General features: G+C 42.9%; 3 protein-coding genes across 4 annotated transcripts in view; 2 read left to right on the forward strand and 1 right to left on the reverse strand.

Moving 5' to 3' along the window:
* The window catches only part of hectd1 (HECT domain containing 1), a 29,143-nt gene extending 20,713 nt beyond the window's left edge, over window positions 1-8,430 (reverse strand). For both annotated transcript variants that reach the window (XM_028437310.1, XM_028437309.1), the window contains exons 1-14: window positions 8,233-8,430; window positions 6,948-7,076; window positions 6,617-6,766; window positions 6,304-6,538; window positions 5,459-5,686; window positions 4,727-5,008; window positions 4,321-4,591; window positions 3,624-3,700; window positions 2,636-2,734; window positions 1,941-2,055; window positions 1,687-1,861; window positions 1,479-1,617; window positions 365-535; window positions 74-296 (exon numbers count right to left, since the gene is read on the reverse strand). In XM_028437310.1, the coding sequence (XP_028293111.1) occupies window positions 74-296; window positions 365-535; window positions 1,479-1,617; window positions 1,687-1,861; window positions 1,941-2,055; window positions 2,636-2,734; window positions 3,624-3,700; window positions 4,321-4,591; window positions 4,727-5,008; window positions 5,459-5,686; window positions 6,304-6,538; window positions 6,617-6,756 (2,155 nt within the window). In that variant the 5' untranslated portion in view covers window positions 6,757-6,766; window positions 6,948-7,076; window positions 8,233-8,430. The remainder of the gene's footprint in view (window positions 1-73; window positions 297-364; window positions 536-1,478; window positions 1,618-1,686; window positions 1,862-1,940; window positions 2,056-2,635; window positions 2,735-3,623; window positions 3,701-4,320; window positions 4,592-4,726; window positions 5,009-5,458; window positions 5,687-6,303; window positions 6,539-6,616; window positions 6,767-6,947; window positions 7,077-8,232) is intronic.
* Window positions 8,431-9,095: 665 nt separating this feature from the next.
* hikeshi (heat shock protein nuclear import factor hikeshi) lies at window positions 9,096-10,862 on the forward strand. The gene is made up of 2 exons (XM_028438501.1): window positions 9,096-9,186; window positions 9,984-10,862. The coding sequence occupies exon 2, from the start codon at window positions 10,000-10,002 to the stop codon at window positions 10,615-10,617; it is 618 nt and encodes a 205-aa protein (XP_028294302.1). The 5' UTR covers window positions 9,096-9,186; window positions 9,984-9,999; the 3' UTR covers window positions 10,618-10,862.
* A 427-nt stretch (window positions 10,863-11,289) lies between these two features.
* On the forward strand, window positions 11,290-15,325 carry timm9 (translocase of inner mitochondrial membrane 9 homolog). The gene is made up of 4 exons (XM_028438502.1): window positions 11,290-11,543; window positions 13,814-13,862; window positions 14,943-15,038; window positions 15,113-15,325. The coding sequence occupies exons 2-4, from the start codon at window positions 13,824-13,826 to the stop codon at window positions 15,245-15,247; spliced, it is 270 nt and encodes an 89-aa protein (XP_028294303.1). The 5' UTR covers window positions 11,290-11,543; window positions 13,814-13,823; the 3' UTR covers window positions 15,248-15,325.
* The last annotated feature ends 323 nt before the right edge of the window (window positions 15,326-15,648 follow it).

Below are 15,648 nucleotides of genomic sequence, written 5' to 3' on the forward strand. Positions count from 1 at the left end.
CACACCATGCCCGATCAATGCTTTAACTGTTATTGATAACAGTAGTATTATTGATTATTGATCATTGTGGTACCTGAGCTGTCAGAGCCTCCCTCGGGGCTGCCACTGGAGTACATGGTGGCCAACTTCCCATCCAGGATGAAGCGGAACCATCCGTTGGATCCATTGGACAGCTCCAGAGCAGCAGCGTCAGACCAGATGTACAGACAGTCCCTCCCCCTGATGATAGACCAGTCCCTCCAGTGGTATGGCTTCCCCTGCTGGATCTCACGAGCGTCCTCCTGTGCCTCCTCCTCCTGCAGACCCACGGCCTCTTCAGTCAATGTTCTGGAGTTTTTAAAAAGTGAGGTCTGAGGTCTCCTACCTTCTCTGGTTTAGTTTCGTCCTCGTTCTCGTCGTCAGACGTGGGTCCGGCCAGCGTGGAAACCTTGTTAATGACTCCGAGACGAGCAAGCTGGTCCAGAAACACGTCTCCTCCTTTATCCACCAGGTCTCTGATGATCTGCAGCGCCAGCAGGTGTCCGTCGTCATCATCCTGACACGCACACAAGTTCACAACCTTTTAGTCACCTCCAGTATCGAAAGGTCACTGTACTACAAAGCTTTCCTCTTATTGGGGCACGACAAACAGGAGGACATCCGTTTCATGCCAATCTTCTTCATTGACAATAAAGACCATTAACACTACAAAACGCCTACATACAAAGAAATTAATAACGATATGGAGCGGGAACAAAATGTAGCATGGAACGTAAGTGTAAAAATAATATTTACGTCGGCACGTGAAATGGAGTGGAACAATAGACAAACTTTCTTTAGACCACAAAAGTTTACGTGCCAGCCCCTCACACAGGATAGACAGGCCGAGGCATCAAACCAAAAAGAAAATATCAAAGCTACCTTTGCCCTGGATTCACAGAGTCTGTTTTTTATGCTTTTTGGCACAGATTGTAAACGACGTTTGGTTATTTCCTGTATTTTCGACTACTACACTTTGACATTTGTTTTTATGCAGGTAATTAGTTTAATTTGGTTTTAGATTTTTGATTTATTATGATGTTACTTGTTCCCTGTTTGAGAACCACTGTTTTAAACCCATCTGTGCTGTAATGATGGTGAACGTTGATGATGTGATGAATCTCTCTAGTTTCCACATTAACTCAGTGTGTCTGCATTCCTTCCTTCCAACAGTGTTACTTCACATTTTAATTATTCTTCTTTGGTAGCAATATTTGTCTGTTCCTCCATGTTAATGTAGGCTAACGTAGGCTGCTCTGTTTGGGATTGGTCAGACACTGCTAACTCCACCCCTTTTTGATGTAAGCGCACTGATCCAGGTTAAGTGAACCTGTTGGTAACCAGCTTCATAGAACAGATGATCTGGGATTGACAGAGATGTCAGGATAAATTAATCCATGGTTCTGCTGTCCTACATTCAAAGTGACTGAGGAGAAAAACCTGTGTGTTAGTGTGTGTACCTCCTGGTCCAGCACAGTGGCAGTGATCTCTACCAGTACAGTGGGCAGGTTGTGTCCAGCTTCACTGTCACACACTTCCTTTAGCAGCAGCTCACTGCTGTAGTGGACCATCTTCCTGATCAGAGCCAGACTTGCTTTCCTACACACACAAACACACATATTAACCACTGACTGTGAACATGCTGTGACATGCTGGTGTGTGTGTTACCTGATAGAAGGGAGCATGGTCTGCTGGAAGGTTTGAGCGAACACAGGCAGAAGCCTCCTCAGATAAATGGGAGCCATCTCAGGGTCTCCTTTAGGCTCTCCTCCTTCCTCCTCCTCTCTGTTCACGTCCTTCTTCTTCTTATCATCCCCTTTGTTCACCGGACACATCCAGTCCCCTAATACACACACACAAACACACAGTGATGTAGTAGAAGAAGAAGAAGCAGCCGTGGTTGTGTGCGAAGCTGCTCTCACCAGGAGACTGAAGGATGGCCACCACCTCACTGTGTCCTCGCTCACGAGCTTTATCCAGAGGAGTCTTTCCATCCTCGTCCCTGAGGTCAGGGTTAGCGCCGTGACGCAGCAGGGTCTACGCAAACACAAACACACAATAACATTATTCTGGAGAAGCACAAGTTGCTAAGTTTTGAAAGCTTTAGCTTCAAACTAACATTCAAATGTATTAATAACCTAGCACCTGAACCGCTCAGTTCCTTTGTCCAGATAAAAACATCAACAACAGAGTCATCAGAGCTTCCATCAATCACAACTGTCAGACCCATCACTGCAGAACTTTATTTGGTCAGTCTGCCTTCATCTACTGAAGTGCTACGCTATAGAATCAACTACCAACGGAACTCAAGACCATGTCAGATTTTAAAACGTTCACCTGTAGGCTTAAGGCTTGGCTGAAAGAAAATCTAAATTGGACCCATTTGTAAGTAGCTTTGTATATGTGAATGTTTTAATAATCTTTGTATTGTGGCTGGGTAAGTTTTATTGTTTTGACTGTAGTATAAAAAGACCCAACCAGGGACAGGAGTTGTGAACTAGCATTAGCTACATACGTACATCACATCAGCTGCAAACTGTTGCATCTACGTTGAATTGCATTGTCCCTGTCAAATAAATTCTTAAATAAATAAAGTGACTGCTGCTGTGTGTGTCACCTTGGCAACTTGTGGACGTCCAAAACAGGCTGCGTAGTGCAGTGAGGATGACCTCTGACCTCTGTTTACATCTGCACCGCGCTCACACAGAAACTCCACCTGCAACACACACACACACACACACACAAACACAGAGAGCAAGGGTTAAAGTCTGACAACATTTTAGAGCAGAAATCACCAACATGGTGCCCACGGGCCCCAGGTAGCCCACATGGACCATGTGAGGGGCCCTCAGGAGCTCTAGTCACCAATGAGCTCCATCTGAAATCTGATTTACTGTCCAGGATTCAAAAATCACAAAAATAAACACATGACAGATGTAGTTAGTACATAGTCGTGTTAAATACTGCTGCATGTGATAAAGTTTTAGTATTAAATTAACCATCTTTAAATGTTTACTTTCACTGAAACACTGGCAAATGTTGCAGATTTGGTGTATGGTCATTGTTATATTACATACGTATAAAATACATTTTTAAAAACACAAGAAAACCTCAACTTGTCCTACCATTTTAAGTTACTGGTAGCCTTCCTTATTATCTTACCGTGACACAGTGAAAATGTAATATTTAAGAAGTGCTTTTCTAATTGGTAGCCCTTCAGAATACACAGTACCTATGAAGTAGCCACAGTTTCAGAAAGGTTGGTGACCTCTGTTTTAGACACCGAGAATGTGTGTAAATGTTTGTGTCTGTGTGTGTGTATACAGCCTCTTCGTTTCATTTCCGTTTCCTCGTCTTTCCCTTATTCAAACTCAAACTTCCTGAAATCGTACCAAACATTCTAATGTTGCTAATGGAGTTAACGATTGTTATTAACTTGAATGTGAACACAGTAGAAATGCACTGAAACAAACACACACTGATATCACATCAGGTTCGGAGGAAGACTTGAAATGTCGCTCAGATTTTGCTACATTAGGCCATCGCTTTAGGGGAAAAGATCAGACGTGGGAGCGGGTTTGGTGGGTGTGTGTGTGTGCGCTCACCATCTCCTGCGTTCCAAAGGCTGAAGCCCAGTTCAACAGAGTTTGTCCAACATCGTCCATAAAGTTCACCTCAAAGGCTGCAACACAAACATTCACATGTTAGATTCACACATGTATGAGGATGATATGAAACCATCTCATTGTTTGTCTTTAAATGAACAAATAATGTTAGTCTGCAGATAAACAAACTGACGCTCTGTTCAAGCGATCTGTTGGTAGTAGACAATGAAGCAGAGAAGAGCTCAGTGTGCTGACACACTCTGGTGGCTGAAGTTAACAGACTGTTGAAGGACTTCCACCCTAAAGTCCCTCTATTCTCAGGGTTTGTGTGTCTTCAACAGTCCGTGATTTACTCAATCAACTTTATTCACCAGAGCGTGTCAGTACACTGAGCTCTGGGAGAGTAAAGGTCCCTTAGGAGAGCTCTTCTCTGTTTCATTGTCTACTACCAAACCTCAGAGTTGGAATTGTTGCCCTCTGATGTCACAGTTGGTTTTATCCTCTTTCTGTAAAAACAAGATTTAAATCGACATCTTTAACTTTTCTTGGTTTTTTAGAGCAACTAAACGCAGCACAAGTTGTCGTTGCGACTAAAAAAGCTGTTCGTGGAGACAGTGACAGTGGAAAATCCTTTAAAGCATTAAATACACAAACATCAGAAGGAGACGTGGACAGTCTGTGATGCATTCACTCTAACCTCCAGTGTCGATGGCATCGATCAGGGCATCCGTGTCCTTGCTGCGTATACAGTCAATCAGCTGTCGGTGTGACCTCTCTCCTGAGCTGTCCAAGCGTCTCAGGCCCGGGATCCGACTGGTAGAACCCGCCGTTGACTTGGGCAGAGCTTTCCTCCCCTCGAACAGCAGCACCAGCAGCAAGTCCACCAAACGCATAGTGTCCAGCACACAGCGCTCGTCTCCTCCCAGAGCGGACTCCATGGAGTCAGGCAGCGCAGAGCGCAGCAGGTCCTGAACCGTATGGGACAGACACAGGACAGACGGAACAAACACAGGACAGACAGAAAAAACAAGACAAAGGGGGAGGGAAAAGACATTAGCGCTGCTGTGAAACAGGAAGTTGCATTACCATCTCTACGAACGTACATGTGTGACAAGCGGTGAGCCCCTGCACAGCGTGGACAACAGGCTAACGATGGTCGACACCTGGTTGCTGACTTTAGAGTCGGGGGTGGGGGGGGCGGCGCCGGTGGAGGCTCGGCCGGGCTTGCAGGCGGAGGCGGGGCCCGTTGTCGTGCCGCCGGCGGCAGCCATTCGGGACAGCAGCTCCTCCGTCAGACCGTGCTTTGCTAAGGGGGCGGGGTCAATGCCACGCCTGGTAAAGCGGTCGGCCAACGACGCAAAGCAGCGCAGAGCGCCGTCTGACACCTAAAGGACAGAGGTCAGAAGTCACTTTGTGTCGCTGTTTGGACGGCTCAGAGACTGAATCTAACCCAGGATAATACAGTAGGACTCACTCTATAGTCAATACTATTCAGATCATCTTCTAGTTAACCCAGTTTAATAGAGTCTGAATTTGGTCAACGCTGTCTTATCCGTTTCAGTCTGTAATACAACACCCGGTCAGTATAACATCTGTTTCACAGGGCTGAGCTATATCCAGGTTAATCCTGATATCCTGGATGAGTTGATCCAGGATGTGAATGGAACAGCCATTTCATTAAAGATAAAATATATTGGTTGCCATGGAGACACAGTCAGTGCAGCTAACCTGCTCCTGAGCAGGATAAATTGAGGCTTAACTTATCCTGCTGCTCATTTAATGAATCTTTGGTGAAACACCCCCTGTTCTAACCTGGTCTAACCTAATTCTGGTACCTGGTGGTCCTCGTGCTTCAGCAGGCTGGACAAAGACTCCACACAGGTCTCCAAAGAGGAGTCCTGAGGCTCCATCTTACTGCAGAGCCTGGAGACGACAGCCATGGCCGAGTGCAGCGTGTCTTTGTGCACCAGGTGTCCGCTGTCTCTGATGAAGCTCAGCACGCAGTTCAGACCCCCAGCCTCGAACACAGAGCCAGACTCACGGGTGCAGATCAGCTCCAGGACCTGGGTCAGCATAGAGGGGGAGGTGATGATGATGATAATAATAAAAATAATGATTAGGGCTGTCAATTTGGCGATATAATTCATGATTTATATGTCACGATACAATGTATCCCGATACTAAAAAATACAATCAATAATTAAGTACAAAATGGTATGAAATACAATTTATTTTATGTTTATCAACTTGTGAGAACAAGTAAATGGTAACGAACTGTAATTAAAGTACCAATATCAAATACAAGTAATATGTTCATCAAGTGTCAAATTACATTTTTCAAAAAAGTTTAATTGTTACTTCTCCAACAGATTCTGATTCTGTTAAGTTCTTTAATTCTTAATAAAAAGTAACTACATACATTTATAAAAGCGATAGTAAAGCTAAAATGCATTGAGGAGTGAGGTAATTTAACAAGGTCTGATGATGCGTTCTCTGACAACTAGTGACCAGGAGTTTACGTGCTATGCTAATGTTAGCGCAAATAATTTTCTTGTTGTTGTTGTTGTTAAAAACCAGAAATGTAGCATTTTTAGATCAATATGATAATCTCACAATATATCGCCAAATCAATTTTTTCTGACGCCCTTAATGATGATCTGACAGAGGGGGCGGGGCTTACCTTGACACACTGTTCGGCCAGGTCTCTGCTGGTGCGGTTGTTGAGCTCCACCACCACCAGGCGGTTACACAGAGCTTTAATGGCGCCGTCCACGCCCACGATCCTTCGCGTGCACTCGGCCGACACGTCCAGGTAGTAGGTGATGGCACGGGCCGTCACCTCCAGCACGTTATCAGGAGCGCTCTCATCCAGGAAGATCTTACAGAGCGCCGGGAGGAAGGTCCGAGGGGGGCACCTGCAGGAGGGGGCGGGGCATTAACGCACACACTAATACACACAAGCTTTACACTTGAGTCCAGCCTGTGGCGCTCACGTCTCAAAACAGCGGTCCACATTGTCAGACATGAGCAGCAGCATGCAGAGCTGCTCCAGGGCGATGAGCTGCATGTCTCGCTCCTCGCCCTGACCCATTTGGAGCCACTCCAGCAGAGTGTCGGGGTCCACGTCCGCCATCCTGCAGGGGCTGCCCCACACACACACACACACACACACACACACACACACACACACACACACACACACACACACACACACACACACACACACACACACACACACACACACACAAAATCATGGCTCCTCCCTCTCTGAGACAGTTGTGTTCAATTCTATCCAAGCATACACGCGTGTGTATGTAATCTCACCTAGCCGCTCAGCGCCCAATCACGGCTCAAAACTGCTGTTCAGGATTCATCCAACCAACCAGGGGGTGGAGTCACAGGTAAGGGGGCGTGGCTCCTTTTCACAGGGGATTGTGGGGATTGCAGTCTTTCCTGTGGAGAGGACAAGACACCAGTGTTGGTGAAGAGGTGCATGCTAGGAATGTGGTGGGTGTGGCCTAAGTTATTTATCACACGTTAATAAAGGGCAATCAAGGCGCGTCATCAAACCTGAAGTAGCCATATTGGAGGTACTCAACAGGTAAACAAAGCAGATCCCGAAAGTCGAACTAAAGGAAATGGTGAATGATTGCCGTGTTTCAGACCGTGAAAAACATTTGGAGTTATATCGACTGCCAAAAGTTATAACAAATCAGGGAGAACAATGTCCAAAGTTATCAGATTTCCTCTGATGGAGACATGAAAAAAACAGGACAGGAACTATTTATTATTTCTGTAAAGGATAGGAACTGTCACTCAGTGACTACTGACCTTTTGAAGTTTATTAGAGATATTATAAGATTCAAACTATGGGTTGACGGATCAATAAGATAAAATCCCTATCGGTGTATCGATACGGACAGCCTTCACAGATATCTCACCGACAACACTGATGTCTATGTCTGTGACTGGTTTGTATTTAAATGATGAAGATCATCAGCTGTAAGACCTCCATCAGCCTCATTCCGAGTAAATTAAAGCCTCTGCCGGACTGTGAGATCCATGGAGGGGCTGGACGTCACGAAGGCCCGAACATCACCGCGGAGCTCTGACTCAGAAGATCTGGGCTCCGGTGTCTCTGCTTCTGCTGCTTATGTTCGGAGCTCCGAGGGCTCCTGCCGAGCAACAAATACTGTTTTTTTGGTGGGGGCTGACACCCCGGTCCACCGACAGACCGGAGAATTATCAGTTTAACACCGTCAGCCAGCCAACTAATAAATTAAACACAGACTGAGCACTTAACGCTGAGCTAACGCTAGCACCCTGAGGCTAATCTCAACACTCGATTTGACATTTATCAAAACGTGTTTTCAAAGATTAAAACTTACTCCAACACTCAGTTAATGTGTTTTTATTATATCTTTATGGAATTTCTGGGTAAATGTGTTTTAAATAATGAAAAACTCCTGATGCGGCCTTGAGTTTTTAAAGACAGCCTCGGACCTAAAGTTCTAGGAGAGCGGACAGGCCGCGCTGCCGTCGCGGACAATCATCACAAGCGAGCTCGGCCCTGGAGCCGAGGCCGCGGGAGCTCCAAGCACCAACTCACCGTTTGCTTTTTAAGGCTTCGGCTGCTCCGACAGGGACGGTTGTCCGCGAACAATGACGTGTAAAGGGCCGAGTATGTGTGAGGAGGTCCGCAGTAACATCAGCCAGTTCCCATGACGAGCCTGTCTGAAAGGTCAGAGCCGAGCTGAGTTTAGCCGAACACACACGACTTTAGCCGAACGGAGCCGAACGATGCTTTCCGGAGCCGAGCGATTTACATCTGAAAACTGATTTTTACCTCATCGATCTAGCTTTTGTTCAGAGATTTAAATTATTTTTTTAAAAAGGATTTCACCACATGATATTTCATAAAATGTTCATCAGCGGGCAAGGTTTGCATGAATATTATGATGGCAAAAAACACTTATAAATCTCATGCAGGACTATAAAACTAAAATAGGGCAGCAAATAAATTTAATTAGTTATTATTATTATTATTATTATTATTATAAACAGGCCCATATGGGGTGCCAAGTGTAAAAATTTAGTATGAAAGTTTGATATTTGGACACAACAAAATAAATGACAGTTTAGTAAGTAACATTTAAAAACACACGCATATATACTAAGTTATATATATTGGAGTCTTTTTATGCATTTAAACCTTTTTTTTAACTTAAAGAAATGATGCAGTTAATAATATTAGGTGTGACGTCATATATATATAAAGATAACGAGGTTATAAAATTCAGAGCTCACCTACAAGAAATATGTAAATATAATTGTATAGATTTAACATATAATGTAATGAGTTTTAAAGGTAGGTTTTTGTCACACATGTTTCACTTAATTAGAAAAATCTATCATAGCAGTAAAAATCGCTGCCTGTGGGTTTTTTCGGTGCCTGTCAGAACTAACTGAGGGCACATTCTAAGTAGGCTGGGCAGTCGATCACAGAGCGGAGCAGAGCAGAGCGGAGTGGAGGATTCCAGAACTTTCTAACAGTTCGGCTCAGGTATGTAATCCGATCAAAACCCGGTATTACTATAGTCTACCCGATATAACCCGGTAGTATACAGTAGAACTCAGTCTAATCCGTTCAGATTCTGTTCTGTTTAACCAAGACTGTTTCTAGCTAACCCAGCTTGATAGAGTCTGAATTAGTTAGACTCGGTCTATGGTTAATTCGGCCTGTTCACATCTGTCCCACAGAGCCAGGTTAACCTGAGAGTAATACGCGCTATAGCCAGGCTAATCCTGATATCCTGGATGAGTTTATCTAGGATGTAACTGGATCAGCTGTTTCATTAAAGATTAAACACATCAATTGGCATGGAGACACAGTCAGTGCAGGATAAACCAGGATAAAATCGGGCTTAACTTTTCCTGCTGCTCATTGAATCTTTGCTGAAACACCCCCTGAGCTAACCTGGTCTAACGTAGTCTAACCCTAATCTAACCTGATCTGACCTCGTCCACCCTAGTCTAACCCTGACCTAATCTACTCTAATCAGGTTTAACCTGGTCTAACCTAGTCTAAACTGGTCTAACCTAGTCCACCCTAGTCTAACCCTGGTCTAAACTACTTTGACCAGGTTTAAACTGGTCTAACCTGGCCTAACCTAGTCTAAACTGGTCTAACCTAGTTTAAACTGGTCTAACATAATCTAAACTGGTCTAACCTAGTCTCAACTGATCTAAACTGGTCTAACATAGTCTAACTTGGTCTATACTGGTCTAACCTAGTCTAACATAGTCTAAACTGGTCTAACTTGGTTTAAACCGGCCTAACCTGGTGCCTGTGTCCCACAGAGCTGGTCCAGTCAGAATGTTGGGCTGCCTGGTTTCGGGTCGGTTGGTCCAGACTGACCCGGTTCGTGTGTCCCAGGATAAATTTGTGTTCTTGCTCCCAGACTTTGAGCAGGTGAACCATGTGGTGGTCTTCCTGCTCGGTACCGAGCCTTTCCCGGCGGGGATGGGCGGGGCCGTCTACCTGTCGGTTCCGGACCCTGGAGGTGAGCTGTCCTGGCAGCTGCTGGGCTTCATCTCCAACGACAAACCCAGTGCCATCTTTAAGATCTCAGGGCTAAAGGCAGCCCGGCAGGTGGTGCCACAGCCCTTTGGGATGGGAGGCATGGGCGGGATGGTAGGAATGGGTGGGATGGGCGGGGCCGGGGCCCAGATCGGCGTGTCTGTGGAGGCTCTGGATCAGCTGGCCCAGCAGACCCCCACTAGCGGCACCACCGCCACCTCCTCCGACTCATTCTTGATGTTCACGCACAAGATGGTGGACAACTTCTACAACTTCCTGTCGTCATTCGCCCTCACCCAGGGACAGATGACCCCCAGCCAATCAGAGACCTTCATCCCCTCCAGCTGTGTCCTGCGCTGGTACGAGAACTTCAAGAGACGGCTGGACCAGAACCCCACCTTCTGGAAAACCTGACCCAGGAACCAGTGACTCAGAACCCAAGCCAAGAGCGAGACCTGGAACCTTTAGAACAAAGAACAAACTGAGACCCCGCCCTGTAGAAGAACTGACCCAGGAACCTTCAAGACTTTTAGTTCCTCTCAGGCTGCTGTTGCTGGGGGGACTTGCCACCCTGGGGTGGTTGCCATGGAAACACTTTAAACAGGATATGTGTGATATTGCAAGGCATGCTGGGAAATGTTGTGATGAAAATTTATAGATATCTTTGTTAATAAAATGTGTTTTTGTTTCCATGGCAACACAAGTTTCTATGTTTGAACTTTGTGATGTCACTGTTCACTGAGTCCAGAGCTGACCAGCAGGGTCTCCACACAGATGTAGATATTATCACCTCTGCTAGTTATTATTATTATTAGTAGTAGTAATGAAATAATAATAAATATATTATTAAAGTTTTATTCTTAATTGTTTTATAAGCCAGTATAATAAATGTAATTTGATAGATTGATATTTTGTAAATACACAAATATAATTCATTTGGATTTTTGATGAGGCTTTTGAAATGTGAACAAATTAAAGATATTTAAACATAATTCAACTTTTAAAGGCAAAATTTGAATCTAATAGAATCACAATAAATCCTGTTTTATTTCATTTATTTTCACTGAAATAATCAGACGGAGGTCGGAACTTTAATCTGTGAGCGGCTGTAGCGGCCCGGAGGAATTAGAAAGAAGCACACAGACCGAGTCGCTGCTGAGAGAACGATAAACAGTATTTAAATAACTACTACTAGTAGTTGTTAAACTGATTAGTTATTTAGCTAATAACAGTATAATTTATGATAGTAGATGATTTATAGGTGAGGATTTAAAGCTAATTTTGATTAAACCTCTGCGACTCCGCGTGACCTTCAGCTGCTGCACGAGGCGTTTTTTCAGGTAAACAACAACATGTAAACAAACTGGAAGCTCCTGTTGTTAAAGTTTAAACTCTTGAAGAGGCGAAAATCGTAAAAAGCAAACCGGAAACGCCTCCATCTGTGTGTGTTGGCTTTAGCTTAGCATCAGAGGGCTCTGCGCGTCTGTAGGTCAGTGTGTTAACCTACATAAAGTATTTTAAAATGTATAATTTTTATTTTATGAAGCACAGGAAAATTTAACGAGAATATTTTTTTAATTGAAATATTTTTTTTTGTGGGAAAAACATTCAAAGAACCAAAGTTTGTGAGAGAAGAAAAAATACGATGAATGATAAATATAGATAACTAAACAACTTATGCTCATTAAAATTGTTACAAAAGTTAGAATTATCCATAATGAAATCTTCAGGACTTAATTAATAATCCTTTTCACACTCGGAAATCTTGCTCTGTTCAGTTCTCGTGCGTGAGGTCAAAGGTCAAGTAGTGTGAACAGCGCGTCTGACAGGTTTAGATCATTTTTCCCTGTTGGAGTATTGATTCTTTGAAAAAAATAAATAGCGGAAACGTGATATCGGTCTGCAAGGTAGAAATGCCGAGTTTGCTGCTAAAGCTGCACACGAGCTAAATATTCAGGTTTTTCCTGCTTTTTCCACTTATCGGCCTGTTGAGTCCATATTGTGCATTTCCTTCAAATTTGTAAATGAAATTAAAATAATAGCGTAATAAAAATTGGGCCCCTCATTGAATATGGATACGTTTAACGTATCCTCTGCCACCATCCACATGAACACACCCCAGGTCACCCACTGAACCCCCCCCCCCCACCCAATCACCACCTCCACCAGCTTGATGTCTGCTGCACAGTATATATATATTTATATTTATCCTATTTATCCTTTATTCTCTATCTATCCTTTATTTATCCCTCATCCTTTATATTTATCATTATTATTATTATTATTGTTGCTGGGTTGTTCTTTGTTGTTTTGTTTTTATTTGTTTTTGTTGTTTGTTTTGTGCACCAACCACCAAGTCAAATTCCTTGTACTGTCCTTGGGGCTGTACATGGCCAATAAAACATTTCTGATTCTGATTCTGATTCAATGAGGGGCGCTGCGTCATTGGCACGTTTAAGTCACGTGACAGGTGCACCACGTGACTTAATGTTCTGTCAGTTGTATTTTAGCTCATATTTATTTTTAGCTACCCCGCTAACCCTTTTATTTGAACCAGATATGTCAGATATGTATTTTTAAAGGTAGAATTTGCTGTGTTAAATATGTTAAAATCAAAAAAATGTACATGTCAGAAGTGGGATTTGAATCTACGTTAGCGGAAGGAAGAATCCTTGAGGGCGGGGCCTTAGACCACTCGGCTATCTTGACACAGCGAAGACAGGGACATTACGCTTATGTAGAAAAGGTCCAGAAACGTACCATAGTCCCAGGGGCTATGGCTACGTTTAACGTATCTCTAGACACTTTCTAAAAATAATCATGGACCTGGTTAGTGAACGGTGTTCCTCGTAAATTTACCTTTGGCAGTGGCTATTCGTACATAGCCGTTCGTAGCGCCCCTCATTGGCCAGTTTAGGTGACGAGATAGGTCACGTGATTAAGATGCTACGTACTTGCTATGAATACGTAGATTCCTAAACTACGTTACAACCTAACTAATCTTAACCGTAATCCTAACCATAACCTTCTGACGTGGATTGGAATTTTTTGCACGGAATGGTCACATGACTTCTGGTAACGTCATAGGCCACGTACGAATAGCACTGGTAACGTCATAGGACACGTCACGTACGATTAGCACCGGGGGGGGGGGGGTCGTCCGTACGGCTACGTATGGATAGCCATCCGTATGGAAATCTTGCTTGTCCCATCAGTAATAATGATACATTTTATTCATAAGCACTTTTCAAAAACTCAAAGATACTTTACAGTTGTCAAACCAACGATAAAGGTAAATAGAGAAAATACGGTGTTTTCATCCACCAGGGGTCACCTGTGTGGAAGCGAGGGGACTGCCTTGCTTCAATACTGCTGTTGAGCTTCTCCCATCGGTTTTTAAAAGTGCTCGGATCGGCTGTAAGGGGCATCAATGGAAAACCCTGGTCCCTCCTCGAGTCTGAATATGTGTGATATTAATAATATAAACACTATTAAAACACTAAAGATCTTTGGAATACCATTACAAACGCTGTTGGGTTGGAAATATCAACAGTAAACGAGCTTGTTTACGTTTATACGACCTATGACACGTGTGTGTGTGTGTCCTCAGAGTTGATGAGATGGCGGTTCAAGTTTCTGAGTCTGATCAAATCAAACAGGTGAGGAAACAGATTTCAGCAGCTGTTTTATTCTTATTTATTTAATTCTATTTCTCCTTTGAAATGTCTATGACCTAATCTGCGATCAGGTATAAACGAGGATTGGCTGATCAATAACTCTGCTTTTAAATCTTTTAAATGCGGCATTTTGAGATTCCTTGGAATGAAAAGTGCATTATAAATTAAAGTTATTATTATTATTGACTGTTTTCAATAAATTATTTATTTGCCTAGGTAACTATGGTAACTCTCCCGGGCCAACCCATCCCACTACAGATAGAGACAGAGAGGAGACGATTGATTGGCCCAGTTAGTGACGACCTGACCCAATGGACCAATGAGAGGCTTCAGAGGCCCTCCCTCATCCAATCATCTTTAATAATAATGAGCGGTTGATGATAAAGAAAATTAGTGAGAGAAACACTATGACGGCACAGGAAATACAAACTGAGACAAAAAGGAGGTGCAGAGAAATATTGGCCCTATAGTTTATATCTGATCATCTTAAATGTTTAATCAGTTTTTATTATGTCACACATTTATGAAATATACTGTCTAATATTTACCATCAGCGAGGATTGTGTTGTTAATAGTTGCTCTACACTGAGCACATTTTTCGAGGAAAAAAAAATATTTAGGTTTTATTTAAACAATATGTTTATTATTTTCTGCCCTGAAAACATTTAGAATGTGATGAAATGATTCGTATCTTGTTATGAATTTGAGTCATTTTCTCTTTTATTATAAAACAATTCAAAGGCAGTCATTTAAAAAAAAAAAAATTTTTTTTAATTTTTCAAATTGACCAGTTTATGTAAAGTTATGGAAAACAATAAAACCGTAAAATATTTTTTGAAAAATCTGCCTCAATATCAGTCGTTTTTGGAAACAACGATCACACAAAGTGACTGATTTATTGATTCAAATCTCAAGAATTTAAAGAATATTGATCGTGGTTTTATTTAGGGAGTGCCCAGATGTTCTGTCCCAGCCCATCTTTGTGCATAGATGTGTAATCATAGATTACATATAGATCTATAGCAGATAGACAGTGCTGTGACCCTGTTTTTTATGGGACAGTTTAAGGAGTTTTTGGGGACGTACAACAAAGTGACGGAGAATTGTTTCGTCGACTGTGTCAGAGACTTCACGACGAGGGAGGTCAGAGAAGCCGAGGTCAGCACCGATAAACACATGAATAATGAACGATGAGAACATGAACGTGAGAACATGAACATGTTTCTTTTCAGTCGAGCTGCTCTGAGGCGTGTCTCCAGAAGTACCTGAAGATGACCCAGAGGATCTCCATCCGTTTCCAGGAGTATCACATCCAGCAGAACGAGGCTCTGGCTGCTAAAGCTGGACTGATGGCTTCGCCCCGCTGAAGCATCATGGGAAATGTAGTTTACACCGTGACTTTAATGTTGGCCGAATCTGAAAATAAATGTAAAATGTTCACTAAGCTCAAGTATGACTATAAAATGACAACAAAAATGCACAGAAAAGCACACAAAAGAACTACACATAAAAGGTCTAAAAAACACAAAATAAGAAAAAAAAATGTACAAAACAGAGGATTTACAAAACTCCTGGGGTGGTTGCCATGGAAACCAAAAATATACACAAAACGACTTCAAAAGCACAGGAAACCACAAATGTACACAAAACAAAAACACAAATTGAAAGGAAAATACACAAACAAAACATACAGATGGTCAAAAAAAAAAAACACAAAATGTAAAAATGACAAAGAAAAAAGTGTAGAAATTTACAAAACTGCAACAAA

Source organism: Gouania willdenowi, chromosome 22, assembly GCF_900634775.1.
Source record: "Gouania willdenowi chromosome 22, fGouWil2.1, whole genome shotgun sequence".
NCBI classification, from domain to species: domain Eukaryota; kingdom Metazoa; phylum Chordata; class Actinopteri; order Blenniiformes; family Gobiesocidae; genus Gouania; species Gouania willdenowi.

Coding starts and splice junctions, on each gene's coding strand:
- hikeshi (XM_028438501.1), top strand. CDS start 10,000: ATGTTGGGCTGCCTGGTTTCGGGTCGGTTGGTCCAGACTGACCCGGTT.
- timm9 (XM_028438502.1), top strand. CDS start 13,824: ATGGCGGTTCAAGTTTCTGAGTCTGATCAAATCAAACAG. Junction 13,863..14,942: donor AGTCTGATCAAATCAAACAG/GTGAGGAAACAG, acceptor TTTATGGGACAG/TTTAAGGAGTTTTTGGGGAC. Junction 15,039..15,112: donor GGGAGGTCAGAGAAGCCGAG/GTCAGCACCGAT, acceptor GTTTCTTTTCAG/TCGAGCTGCTCTGAGGCGTG.